The sequence below is a fragment of the Equus quagga genome, chromosome 17 (genome assembly GCF_021613505.1).
Source record: "Equus quagga isolate Etosha38 chromosome 17, UCLA_HA_Equagga_1.0, whole genome shotgun sequence".
Taxonomy (NCBI): Eukaryota; Metazoa; Chordata; class Mammalia; order Perissodactyla; family Equidae; genus Equus; species Equus quagga.
Genome location: NC_060283.1, coordinates 6,295,884 through 6,309,708, shown reverse-complemented (window position 1 = coordinate 6,309,708; position 13,825 = coordinate 6,295,884). Strand labels below are relative to the sequence as shown.

General features: G+C 46.4%; 1 protein-coding gene across 3 annotated transcripts in view; it reads left to right on the top strand.

Annotated features, from left to right (window-relative positions):
- Window positions 1–309: 309 nt before the first annotated feature.
- The window catches only part of PACS1 (phosphofurin acidic cluster sorting protein 1), a 128,691-nt gene continuing 115,175 nt past the window's right edge, over window positions 310–13,825 (top strand). Inside the window, exons 1-2 of one of the 3 annotated variants that reach the window (XM_046643725.1) lie at window positions 1,356–1,429; window positions 8,741–8,805. In XM_046643725.1, coding sequence (XP_046499681.1) covers window positions 8,759–8,805 — 47 coding nt within the window. In that variant the 5' untranslated portion in view covers window positions 1,356–1,429; window positions 8,741–8,758. Of the gene's footprint in view, window positions 1,430–8,740; window positions 8,806–13,825 lie in introns of all 3 variants that reach the window. The other 2 variants (XM_046643723.1, XM_046643724.1) reach the window with 2 other exon arrangements.

Genomic DNA, 13,825 nt, shown 5'->3' with positions numbered 1-13,825 from the left:
AGTCACAAACTGCTGTTGTACCACCGGTGTTGGTGTAAGTGCACCAACTGGGATGGCGATGTGCGAAAGCTCCAAGATGGTTTCTGGAGGAGGGAATGTGGCAGTTGAGCTAGGCCTTGGAAGGAACAGAATTTTAGGAATTTAGTAAGTGATGAAGCAGAAAAAACATTCCAAGTGGAAGAAATTGAGGGCCAGGACAGGGGACGTGGGACTCTGTAATGGTTCTTTAGAGGAAGGGGGCGATAGGGACAGAAAAGGAGAAAGGTGGGTTCCAGATGGGCCAGGGCTTAGTTTTATAATTCCCCCCGTGCAAGGGCATTTTGGACTCTAGGTCCCTGAGTCTCTGCCCACACTGGAGAGAAGCAGGGGCGGGAACTTCACGGCCCGGGGGCGCCCTGGCTGTGGCTGCTGGCTCATCACCTCGGTTGCTGATCGTGGCGAAGAAACCCCGGGCGCACAGCGGGGGCCAGGGGGCGGTCGGGAAGCTCGCTTGGGCCCGCTGCGGGTTCTGCCTGGGCTCCGCAAACCCGAGGGGGCCGAGGCGCGCTCCCGCCGCGCTCCCTCCCGGCCGGGGCCGCGCCCCGGAAAAGCGGGATTTCCGCTGGCCCGGCTGCCGCCGCCGGCGAGAGAACGATGGGAGAGGGGAGGACAGAGCCAGCTGGCTGCCGCCCGCGCGCGGACTTGGGAAGAGTCCGGCCGAGCGCGCGCCGGCGGCGGACCCCTCCCCGAGGAGCGGCGGGCGCGCGCCCACAGGCGGCCGGGGCGCGAGCGCGAGCCGGGGCCCCGCCCCTCGGGGCTGGGTGGGGCGGGCGCGAGCCGGGGCTCCCCGCCCCCTCCCCGGACACGCCCACCCAGTGTCTCGGCGGCGCGAGCCGCAACAGGCAGCGGCGGGCGAGCGCGAGGACCGCGCGCCGGCAGGCCCCGCGCGTGCGTGCAGCCTCTCGCTCGCTCGCTCGCGCGCTCGGGCGGGCGGGCTGAGGAGACGAGCCGAGCCCCCGCCGCCGCCGCGGGAGAAGGCTGGGCGTCTGCTCGGCGTCGCGGCGATCCCCGCAGCCCCGCTCCCCCACCCCGGCCGGGCCATGGCGGAACGCGGAGGGGCGGGCGGTGGTCCCGGAGGCGCCGGGGGCGGCAGCGGCCAGCGGGGCTCCGGGGTCGCCCAGTCCCCGCAGCAGCCGCCGCCGTCGCAGCAGCCGGCGCCGCAGCAGCCGACGCCCCCCAAGCTGGCCCAGGCCACCTCGTCGTCCTCGTCCACCTCGGCGGCGGCCGCCTCCTCCTCGTCCTCGTCCACCTCCACCTCCATGGCCGTCGCGGTGGCCTCGGGCTCCGCGCCTCCCGGCGGCCCGGGGCCAGGCCGCACCCCCGCCCCCGTGCAGATGAACCTGTACGCCACCTGGGAGGTGGACCGGAGCTCGTCCAGCTGCGTGCCCAGGTGAGCGGGGGGGCGGCAGGGGACCGGGCCCTCGGGGCTGCCGGGCCGGGTCGGTGGTAGGCCCCCGTGTTCCCGAATTCCTCCCGGTCCCATCGTCCAAGGGGGCGCCCCCCACTTTAGGTCCCCCTCGCCCCAGCCGCCTGACTCCTGCCTGGCCTCCCAGGACTCCTCCTGCGGGGACCCCGCCCTCTCCTGCAGCCCCACCTTCTGCCTCCGGCCGGGACCACCCTCTTCCCCTCCCCGATCGGGGCCTCCTGGGCTCCCAGCCCTGGGCCTTCTCCGTTGATCTGACCGAATCCGGCCTTCCTGACGGTCAGTTTCCCCGCGTGAGTCACAGACTTTCCCTGCCTCGCCGGCGCCCGTGGGCTGTACATATGTTACATAGATGTGGTATAGATCGCTCTTGATATTGTTTCCCAATACACTCGGCATGTGCCAAACTCGGTTGTCACCTTCTGCCAGGTAAAGCCCGGATAGTAACCCTTGGGGCTGCTAGTTAGTCTTCCATACACATGTTCATTCGTACTTCAAATGACACGCGTTCTGTCCTGGTCTCCACGCTCTTGTAAAAGTCCTATTCAGTGTGGCTTCAGGAATATTTCTCATTCTCTCTTTCCTGCAGGGCTCCATAAAATTACTGCCTTGTTTCAAAATTCAGTCCATTCCTCTGTCTGTTGGAACCATCTGGGGACTTTCCTTCCATTGGTAAAATATGCCTGAGTTTGGCATATTTCCTGTTTCTGTATTGGTAAGACAGTCTTCCTCCAACTCTTAGGGGACGCTGTGCAGTTTCTTACAGTTCACCCTTTGAATAGACGCTGTGGAGCTGGTTTTACCCAGTAAGCCCAGAGAAGTGCCCGGAGGTGATCTTTTTGTCACCTCTAAACTGAATTGATTCTGTTGGCTTGGAGTCTTGGGCTCACTCCTTCCTCTGTTAGCCCAGCCTTGGGCAGAAGGATCTGTAAATCGGGGTTAGGGAGCATTGTCTGGTTCCACCTTCAACTCTATTTTTCTTTTTTCCTCTCTTCGCTTTGAATTATTTCGTGCATAGAAAGTTTTATGTATATATATCTCCTAGATAGGATATTAAAAGTGCCACGAGAAGTAGATTTGTATACTTGACTTAGCTTGAGAAATAGAGCGTTACCAGTTATGTCACAGCCTTCAGGATGCTCCTTCCTGACCACATCCCTTTCTTCCCCTTACAAAGGTAAACACTATTCTGAATTGTCTGTTTATCATTTCTCTTATCTTTTAAAAATAGCTTTACTACATATGTGCATCTCTAAACAATATTTTTTAGTTTGGGATTTTTTGAAGTTTATATAAATGCTATCATACTGTATGTATTCTGTGACCTATTTTAGTCTGTTTTTTTTAACTCAACATTAAGTTTGTGAGAATAATCAATGTTGTATGGTAGCTCTAGTTGCAATATTTTCACTAATGGATAGAATTTCATCATATGAATATATCATAATTCTCCTTTTCATGAGCTTTGGCTTGTTTCCTGGTTGTGAGCATGAACAGTAAATATTTTTGTCTGGGACTCCTGGTGCTCCTTGCAAGTTTCTTTAGGACGTCTTTATATGTAGAGGTGGAATTGCTGTTCACAGAGTATACATCTGGAACTTTTTTAGATAGTGCTTGATTGTTTTCCAGTAGGCCCTCTCTGCTCTCCATGTCTTTTGTGTTTCGGCATTCACTTCACTGACTTAGACTTTCTTTCTCTCTCTCCTTTCTTTAGGGTAATCAGGAGCCACGTTAGTTTGGTTTGGTTTGGCCAGCACCCTAGCACAACACCAGACTCGAGTAGGAGCCGAGTATGTGATGGCGTTGCTCTCTTGGTCCTAAGCAGGCCTCTCTTTCTCTTTCTATCTAGGCCCAGCTATAGCTGAAGGACTCCAGTCTCCCACTTTCAGACATAAAGCTCTGTGTCCCTTCCTGCATGGGCCAGTGTTAGTAAAGCGTGCTTGCCTGTCCTTCCTGCACATCCATCACTGCGTTGGACTGTTGACATTTGGACAGCTGCCCTCTCTAGCTTGTTAGATTGAAAAGGCATGAGCCTACTGGCAAGAAGCCACTGGGTAACAGAGGGGAATAAATTAAAATCACTGATTGCTGTTGATTTTTGGTCTGCCCCTATTGGTCACTGAAAAGTCCACATAATAAATTGTTAGCCCAAGAAACAGCCAGGCATCCTGATCAAATCAGGAATTATGCTTACTTGGCATGAGAGGCTTAGGCTGGCTGGTTGTTTTCATCCGCAGGGAGCATGCAGTTATGTCGTGTCTACTGACCAGTCCTTGAGATTGTCAGCTGTCCTGCTCTGACTTTGTTTTTCAGCCATCAACCTTGTACCTCCCAGCTCCTTGTGGAACACTTGTGTTCTTTGGAGCATGCTGTTTTATCTGCAGGATGGAAAATAACACCCTGTGGGGAGAAAATGGCCCGCTATTGGCCCTTCCAATTATTAGAGTCATCCGGTTGATTTGAGGTCTCCTTGGTGTTGTTCATGTTTAGACTATATTGGCAACGTGCACTCTGTATACAGCACTCTGTACATAGTCTAGAATTAACATTTTGTCTTGTGTAACTCAAATGAGACACAAACATATGACATATATGTACTTAAGAAATGTAAACCTTATTTTGAATCTAAGGTTAGAGATACTTAAAATGTCGTGGGATTCAGTCTTGTGAAAATGTGATCTTCTACCTAGTGCAGAGAATTGAAAGTTGCGTGATAGGAAAGTCACACTCCTTTTCTTGATTCCGATAGAAATATAATTGCTTTTGAAAAAAAAATCCTTTCCCTTTATTAGATATTTAAATATACATATTCTCAGGTATGTACTCTGCTCTTATTTAATATCTACTAAATTCCCTCAGAATCCGTAGTATTTTTTTTTTGAGGAAGATTAGCCATGCGCTAACATTTGCTGCCAATCCTCCTCTTTTTGCTGAGGAAGACTGGCCCTGAGCTAACATCCGTGCCCATCTTCCTCTACTTTATACGTGGGATGCCTACCACAGCATGGCTTGACAAGCAGTGCCATGTCCGCACGAGGGATCCGAACCAGTGAACCCCAGGCCACCAAAGCAGAACGTGGACACTTAACCACTGCGCCACTGGGTGACCCTGTAGTATTTTTTTTTAACTTTTTTTTTTTTGAAGATTGGCACCTGAGCTAACATCTGTTGCCAATCGTTTTTTTCTCCTCCCCAAAGCCCCCCAGTACATAGTTGTTTATTGTATCAGTGGATTCTTCTAGTTGTGGCATGTGGGACGCCACCTCAGCATGGCCTGATGAGTGGTGCCATGCCTGCATCCAGGATCTGAACCTGCAAAACCCTGGGCCACTGAAGCGGAGCACGAGAACTTAACCACTCGGCCATGGGGCGGGCCCCTTTTTAACTTTTTATAGATGAAGAGCATACCTATAATTGGCTTTAAGATAACTAAATTGTTCTAGTCATTGCCATTTTTACCAGCATTTTTTAAAAATAGAAAGATTAATACATATCCATGATTAGAAATTCAATCAGTACAGAGGGGTGAACATTGTAAAGGAAAAAAGCCCCAGTCTTATCTCTTTTCTTACTCCCCAGAGGTAATCACTGTCAAAGATGGTTGGCTTTTAAGAGTCTGTTACAAGCAGGTAGGTCTATTATAGTTCCTTTATGAAACTCACAGCTTTAGAAGTTGGCATTGTTTTTCCTCCATGCTCCGTGGCTTCCTCTTCTACGGTCCATGGATTGGATAGTGGTGTGGTGCCATTGTAGGTACCAGGTGGCACGTTGCTTGATGTTAAAGGAAGGGTTTTATAGTCTCATTATTGCTCCCTTGTCTTCGGTCTTTGTATGTGAAGTTTTCCTTCATGTTCTTTTCTCTTTCTGAGTTGCTTAAGTAGGAGAGGCAGAAAAATTATTAAATTTCGTAGGAGTGCAACATTTCCGCAGTGGCACAAAACTAATTATTAGGAGACAACATGTGCTCTGCTGTATCACTCACAAACTATGTCACATTTGTCTTTGAGTACAACGCACATTTGCATATCCTTGTCTGTATGTGAGCTTAGGGAAGGAACTCAGTGATATCAATCACATTTAAAAAAAAATGGGTACTGAAGTTAAGCCTTATTGGACTGAAGTGTTGGAGCCAAAGGAGGTGGCCATGGCTAGGTTGGCATGACACACCTGCAGTAGAAGTGTCGCTTTCATGAAAACACTTGGGGACAGTTGCCCCTCTAACCACAAAAGCACTAGACAGGCCAGGATCTGTTTCTCTGTGTTCTTATTGCCTGCTAGGGCGAACTCTCCCACACCTTAGTTTTTCATCCATTGACTGGGAATACTTTTACTTACTATCCATTCTAAGATGTGGGTGAAATAAATATAAAATAGGACCGTAGACCCACAGGAGAGAGTACTTCTTAAATGATAGATATAAAGTAAATGTAATTAATCAAATAAGAGAGACCTGGTGAAACTTCTGTTCTGTCCCTAGCATTAAAAGTCTTAAAGGGGCTGGCCCCGTGGCCGAGTGGTTAAGTTCTCTCACTCCGCTGCAGGCGGCCCAGAGTTTCGTTGGTTCGAATCCTGGGCGCGGACATGGCACTGCTCATCAAACCACGCTGAGGCAGCGTCCCACATGCCACAACTAGAAGGAACCACAACGAAGAATATACAACTATGTACTGGGGGGCTTTGGGGAGAAAAAGGAAAAAATAAAATCTTTAAAAAAAAAAGTCTTAAAAGCATATTTGTACCTTAAGAAACATTTGAATTTCACATTGTGAGTGTTGTAAGAGAATCTCCTCTCTATCGGGGTAATAGTATCTATCGTCCCTGTGGGAGCTCAGATTCCTTAAGTCAGAAGGAGAATGACTTTCACAGAGTCTGTTTCACATGTATTGATTTACAGATCTTTTGGCCACGTTAGTGGTTATGTGATTTCTTTTTAAACTGGTTTTCCAATTTCGTAGCTGAGCCAATAAGCTGCCGCTGTTACTGTTAGTGCGTGCCTCAGTGTGCATGAGGGAGGTGCAAGGCGGAAGATGTTTGGCCTTTGTCTTCTCACTGCCTCACCCCTGGAGGCTTGTTCTGTTTTGGCCTGGACTTGAAGGCTCGGTCGGTCCTCTGAAACTTGGAGTCGGCTTGGCTGGCATCAGTGGCGTCACGTTCTGGGAGTACTCCGGGAGTCCGGGGTAGTCATGGGGTGATTGACGGAGTTGCTCTTTTTCCAGCCTCAGTTTGGAGCGCTATTAAGGGCCGTTGAGAAAAGACAGAGTTTGAAGTTGGTGTTAGAACGTCTTTCAGAGGCCCATTGGGCTGCAGTTGAGCGAGGCGGTTTGGCTCTAGATTGGCAAGCCCTGGCGGAACCCTCCCTTCTCTAGGCCTATTTGGAGGAATAGCCAGCATGGCTTCTGAGGGCTGTAGAGAACCAAGATGTGTGCCCAGGCACCAACTCGAGCGTTTCCCTCTTACTGCTGTCCACAGGCAATCGTCTGGTTAGAAAGCCTGCTGGCCCTGTGTTCCCTTTTTACCTTGTTACAAACCAGAGAACGGCTGTAGTCCTAGCTCAGGGACCCACGGAGGCAGACCTGTACCTGGCTTCTACTTGGGTAGCACAGTAGAGAAGGCCAGTAAATGATGAACTATTGTTACTTAGCCTGTGTAATTTAGAAAACAGTTCCTTAAAACATCCATTTGACATTCAGTTATGCCTTAAGATCGTAAGCTGTTAGATATTTAAGGCTGTGCTGTCCAGGACAGTAGCCACTAGCCACATGTGGCTTTTTAAATTAAAATTAATTAAAATTGAATAAAATTAAAAATTCTCTTCGTTAGTTGCACTAGCCACATTTCTTGTCACACTGGTCACGTGTGGCTAGTGGCATCCATATTGGACAGGGCAGATCTAGAACATTTCCAGGACCACAGAAAGTTCTATTAGATAACACTGTTTTAGAGAGAAATTTGCCTAAGTATGGCATTTCTGGTATTAATATTTATGGTTTTCCTTATTCATTTAATTAAACTGAATACTTTGTCCTCTTCCAAATTATTTTTAAAATGCGGTTTTCTTCGCTATTTCAAAGCCCCATTAGTTTTCTTTTGTTAGCTTTTCCCTTTTAAACGTTGTTACCTTCTCTGTTCACTTCTTGCTGGGCAGAATTTGCTTCCTTGTGCCTCCCTCCCATTTGTTTCCTGCAGTTTGGGGTCTTAGTCAGTATCTATTTGGGAAACCATCTGGAGGCATTAACTTTAAAATGGTTTTTAGAGGCTGGCCCCGTGGCCGAGTGATTGAGTTCACGCGCTCCACTTTGGTGGCCCAGGGTTTCGCTAGTTCGGATCCTGGGCGCAGACAAGGCACCGCTCATCTAGCCATGCTGAGGCGGCATCCCACATGCCACAACTAGAAGGACCCACAACTAAAAATGCACAACTGTGTACCAGGGGGCTTTGGGGCGAAAAAGGAAAAATAAAATCTTTAAAACGGGTTTTAGATGGTAGGATTATGTATGATATTAATTTTTGTCTTTATTTTTTGATGCATTCTAAACTTTCTACAGTAAGCTTCTATTATAAAAAAAAGGCGAGTAAATGTTGTTTTAAAAATATATATTTAAAAATACATATTGACTCTACTCGATTGTACACCTCAAAGGAGGGACCTTTCTGAATTTTATATCATGATGAAGCTGTAAGAAAAGTACATATTGAATGGATCAAGACATGGGGGACTGAAGTGTCACTCCACTCACTTCTTTTCTTGGTTCTGGAATCGCTTGCTCATTTTTAATGGGAGCAAGGTGGTGAATGGAGAATGTTCTAGACCGCTGCTTTCCTCGTGGTGGGTGGATGGTGAGGCATAGGTGGTAATATAGTGTTGATAATGACACGTTCATTTATTTAATGTTTGTGTAGATTCTTTTAGAGTTTTTAAGATACACTAAAGGTCAGAATATCTGAGTTCAGTTCTAGCTTCACCAATCTTTCTCACCCTGAATACTGCTCTTCCTTTCTCTTTGGGAGTCATGATCCTTGTGAGCTCCCAAATAGACCTGTGTTTTGTTCATCCTCCCAGCAGTTTTAGTCCTTTTAGTTCTGTAAACACAGACACTAGGTACTAGCCATAGATTATTTTGGCAAAAAATTTTTAGAACTGTGATGTGCATCTTAGAAATTACACTGTAATTTTCTCTGTAGGTTTTTTTTAGTGACTGATACAGATATAGGTAGATATGAAAGGAGCGATGTTTTAAAACTTGATTCCTACTACAATGCGTGTTCTTCTCTTTGTAGAATGCATGACTCCTCCAAATGACAGTCTGCCTCTCAAAACCTTATTGTGAGCAAGAGTTCCCCAGGTAACATTTTGGGTATAATTGGCATATTAATTGTCCCGGAGGAAATTTAGACTGGTTATTGTGCTTAGATATAGGAAGGTGTTTTTTTCTTTACAGTTGTTCTCCAAAACATTGTGTGTGTGTGTGTGTGTGTGTGTGTCTGTCTGTCTCTGAGTCTCCTTTTGTTCCTCTTTTCCTAGGTGAGATAGAGATTCTTTGTAGCAGTTTTGTTATTTTTTTTTTAGTGGTTTAGAAAAGACAAAAGGTTTAGGACACCAGTTGTCATTTGTTTGATCCCCCCTTACTGACCTTTTCCTGCCTCTTGTTTAAAAATACCAAATGGCGTCAAGGTTCAGAGAGTAGCTTTTTCCTCCCGTTTCTCTGTTTTATGGTACCTGTCAAACACATTGCACTCTGCTGTTTGTAGTTCTGCCATCCTCTGCCACCCCAGTCTCCTCCCAGGAGGTAACCACTAGTAGCAATTCAGAGTGATAGTTTAAAAATGAAAATCAGATCGTGGTACTTCCCTCTTCATAGTCTTCCCAATGCATTCATTTAGCACATGCCTATAGTCCAGCTGGTATGTGCCACAAACAAAATCCTTGATCTCGTGAGGCATATATTCTAGTGGGTGAAGATTAGAGACACAACCAAATCACTTTTCATCATACTTAGGACAAAACACTTTTTATGACTTAGGAGGCGCTTCATGCGTGGTCCCTTCCCCTGTGCTCACTGGCTCTGGGCAGGCTGGGCCCAGGACGGTCACCTCTGCCTTCGGGCTATTGTACTTGCTGTTTCTTCTCCCTGGGATGCTCTGTCTCCGGATCATCGTGTGGCTGGCTCCTGGGTATCATTCAGGTCTCGGTTGACCTGCCACCTTGGAAAGCTGCCCTCACCTGCCGTAACTCCATCCTGGGAGTTTACAGATCTTCACAACTACTTATCATCATTTGAAATAATCCTGTTCATTTATGTGGTTACCATATAGGTGCTCAGTAAATACATTTGTCAAATGAACAGTGCCTGTTTATTTGTAATGTTTATTGAATGAAAATCTATTACACACACTTCTTTCATTCAACAAATATTTATTGAGTATTTCTATGTGCCAAGCACTGCCCGAGGTCCTGGGGAAACAGCAGCAAACAGATTGACGAAGTCCGTTCTCTCCTAGAGCATACATTCTGATGGAGGGAGACAGAGAATAAACAAATAATTAGATCTGTAATAAATAGTCAGGCAGTGAGTAGTGCCAGGAGGAAAAAGAGAGCAAAGTAGGGAATGGGAGTGTTGGAGGAAGCGCTGTTTTGGATAAAGGAGTCAGAGAAGGCCTCTGGGGAGGTGCCTTTGAGCTGATGCCTGAATGACTTGAACCTGACTAACTGAGCATTTGCTGCCTGCCACAGTAACCCTCAGAGGCAGGTACTGAGGTCCCTTTGCCAGAAAGGGAACTGGAGGCCTGGTGAAGTAAAGGCATTTTTACAAAACTACACAGTTTAGAGGTCGGTGGAGCTGGAATTTGTCTCATGACTCATGATTGTCTGACACCAGAGCTATTTCTCTGTTTAAACTTGGTGTCCCCAAGCCCTATCTGGTTCTCATAGTTGACAAGTAATATTTAGTGCTTTATACTTTGTCATGTTGGAATTACAGAATGCTGCTCTGTTACCAAATTATCAACCGTGAGAGGCTTCAAAGCATAGTGGCTCTGGGTGTCAGTTCTGGGGCCAGGATTTTAATCCTGACTCTATAGTTTAGTTTACTCTTTGAGTGACTTGGGCAAATCGTTTAACTTCTCTAATGCTTCGATTTTCTCATCTGTAAAATGGGCATAATAATTGTCCCTGCCCCTCGTTTGTTATAAGGATTAAATGAGATTAATACAAATTAATTGCTGATGTGGCACATAGAAAACACTTAAAAATAGCTATTGCTATTGCTATCTTTACCACCAGTCCAGTTTGTCTCTCTCCCCCCCACGCCCCTCCAAAAAGTGCATTCTCTGTAGAATCAGGGCACCTTTGTTGATACTCTGACTGCCTCCGTGAGACCATCACAGGGTCTTGGGCTCACTTTAGACACGGTTCCTGCCAAACCCCAAGCTTAATAGACTAGAAAGTCAAAGCACAGTAATTTCGGTTCTCTGAAGCCGTCGGCCGGGTTGGGATCCTGTTTCTACATCCTGCCGGCTTATATGAACGGAAGAGATGGTGCAGGCCCCGCCTGCAAACCACAACTTTGTTTTCAGCCAACTTGACGTGACAGCTTCCCTATTCTACCTGCTGACTTCTTTAGCTCTGCTTTGGCAGCCAGAAGAGCAACTAAACCGGTTTATAGCCAGCCATTTATCACCAATAAAAGCTGAGCGACTCCCAGGAAAATGAGGGTTTAAATGGAATTGATATTTTCCTCTTGCCTCCTTAAGCTTTCCTTTTTATTTCTCAAACTATGGAAAAACTATTCTACTTTTACAGGAGCAACCTGATAGTATATTTAAGGCTGATCACGAACATTGGATCTTTGTATATATGTTAATTTTCCCCTTTAATAAGCACCAAGAGTTTATTTTCCCATTTTGGTTAGAAATCTGCAAATATATTTACATGTTTCTGGTTCTTCCCTAAGAATATATAAAACACAGATTAACCTCTTCTCAAGTGCGGATCATCGTGGTGAGCGGGATTCTCATGGTGAGCATCAGGGAGTGGAGATTGGTACGTGGTGTGTAACTACTTTTAAACTCATGTGTTTACTTTTTTAGTTTTTGTCTTTGTTTCTCCCTCTTGCTGTCAATATACCTTATTTCTGCTTTCTTGCTTCTAATATATCATGGGCTGAAGAACCAGGTGATCAAATGTGTTAAGAATGAATGGGCCCTGAATATGAGGCTGAATAATGGGCGGTACGCTCTGAGAGCGTGAGATTCACAGCAGTGGTGTTTTAGGGGTGAGGAAGAAGCATTTTGCTCCCTTTCGGCCCGGGTTGTGCTCCAGAGAGGTGGGATTGCCGGTAAGTTTAGCATAGGGGTTTAATCTTCTAAAGTCTTAGGAAGTTGAAAACCCTATTGAGGATACAGTTAGAGATGCAAGTCACCTTTTGCATTTGGGTTGGAGTATTATGGATTAGTAAGGAGCCCTGTATCTGGTCCTTGGTTAAGTTTGTTTTGATTACCTCTGGGCAAGCCAGTTTTTTTCCTGATTTTTAAAAGTGAGGATACCTTTTTTTGCCTTGTTGATTTGTTATGAAGAGGAACAAAATGTTTGTGAAATGTTTGAGCATCAACATTCATAGAAATCACTACCTTCACATTGTTGGGTAATGTCAGTGAAACCACGAGTATGGTGGTGTAATGTCGGTGGACCTGCGCTAGCTAGCCCTGACGCGCATTCCTCACGGTTTCCTTTGTCTTCACCAGTAGGTTTCTGTTTGGCCCTTGCAGCTGATACCCAGTGGGATGTGACAGTGTAATCCATCTCAGTCTATTGTTTAAGAAATTGTCTCCTCATAATTAAAATGTGTGGAAAGTCATCTACGGCATTCTGTCATCTCTGCCCTGTTCCATTTTTGCTGTGGATGAAAATGAAGAAGCAACTCTGGAAACCGAGGTCCTCTGGGAACATAAAAAGTCTTGTGGCTATTAATGGATTTAATTGTATTTCCTCTCTGCCACCAAAATGTGCAGTAAATTGTTTACGCCCTTGCCTTTAATGGGAAGAATTGTTCATTAGCTATGTAATATCATTATCGCTTTGTTTTTATTACTTGTAGATAATCCTGTCCATCTTTCCTTTTTAGAAAAAATTTATAAAGAGCTCTAATATTATTAAACGTTGCCCATTGATCTTTTTGGTTGACTTTTCTCTTCATGGAGGAGAAGGAAAGTATCATCTCACTGGGGAAAAAAACATGGGCTGGAAATGGGACACGATCTCCTAAACTGAGATCTGGCGTAAGATTAGTTTGGTGTGCTTTGGACTCGGGCCAAGTGATACGTTTACTGTGTTCCAGGAGGGCTCGGTCCAGACGGCCTCACTGACGGGTGAATGCCAGGTGTCAGTGTGGTGAGGTTTCACCTTATTCGAATCCATTTAAGAGAACATTTGATAGAAAAATGACTGTTTGGGATGATGGCCCTATTTGGGTTTGGTTTTGTTTTGTTTGATGCTCGTTCAGGTATTTCCTCCTATTCTTATAATATCCCTGGAGGAAAAAAGTCAGCATGTTGCTATAATCTCTCTAAAACCATATGCCAAAAATACTTCGGCTTCAGAATTTGTTTTCTTGTTTGGCTTTACCTCACCGAGAAGAGAGCAGTCAATGAAACAGACAAAACGCAAGCTCTCCTGGAGGTTACCTTCAAGGGGCAGGGTGGGCAGCAGACAGTGAGCAAATGAGTGAGCAAATGACAGGGCATGTCCAGTGAGGAAAATTAAAGTAGGAAGAGGGGGATAAATGGGGCAGAGAGAGTCGCAGTCATAAATAAGGTGATCTAGAAGGCCTCAGAGAAGGGGAACAATCCTTGTGGAACGCACGTTTAGGCAAGCCGGTAGAAGGAACAGCAAGTGCCGGGGAACCTCCAGCAGGCCTGTGGGCTGGAGCCAAGTGAACGAGGTGAAGAGTAGTGGGAGAGCAAATCAGAGAAGTAAAGGGAGCAGATCTTGAGGCCAATGCGAGACTCTGGCTTTGACCTTGAGTGGGATGGGAAGCCATTGGGGTTTTGAGCCAGAGAAGCAGCATGGTAATGACCTCCATATATATGTGTATATATATATATATTTTATTTTTGAGGAAGATTAGCCCTGAGCTAACATCTGCTGCCAATCCTCCTCTTTTTGCTGAGGAAGACTGGCCCTGAGCTAACATCCGTGCCCATCTTCCTCTACTTTATACGTGGGATGTCTGCCACAGCATGGCTTGCCAAGCAGTGCCATGTCCGCACCCGGGATTGGAACCGGCAAACCCCGGGCTGCCAAAGCGGAATGTGCGCACTTAACCGCTGTGCCACCGGGCTGGCCCCCTGACCTTCATATTAAAATAA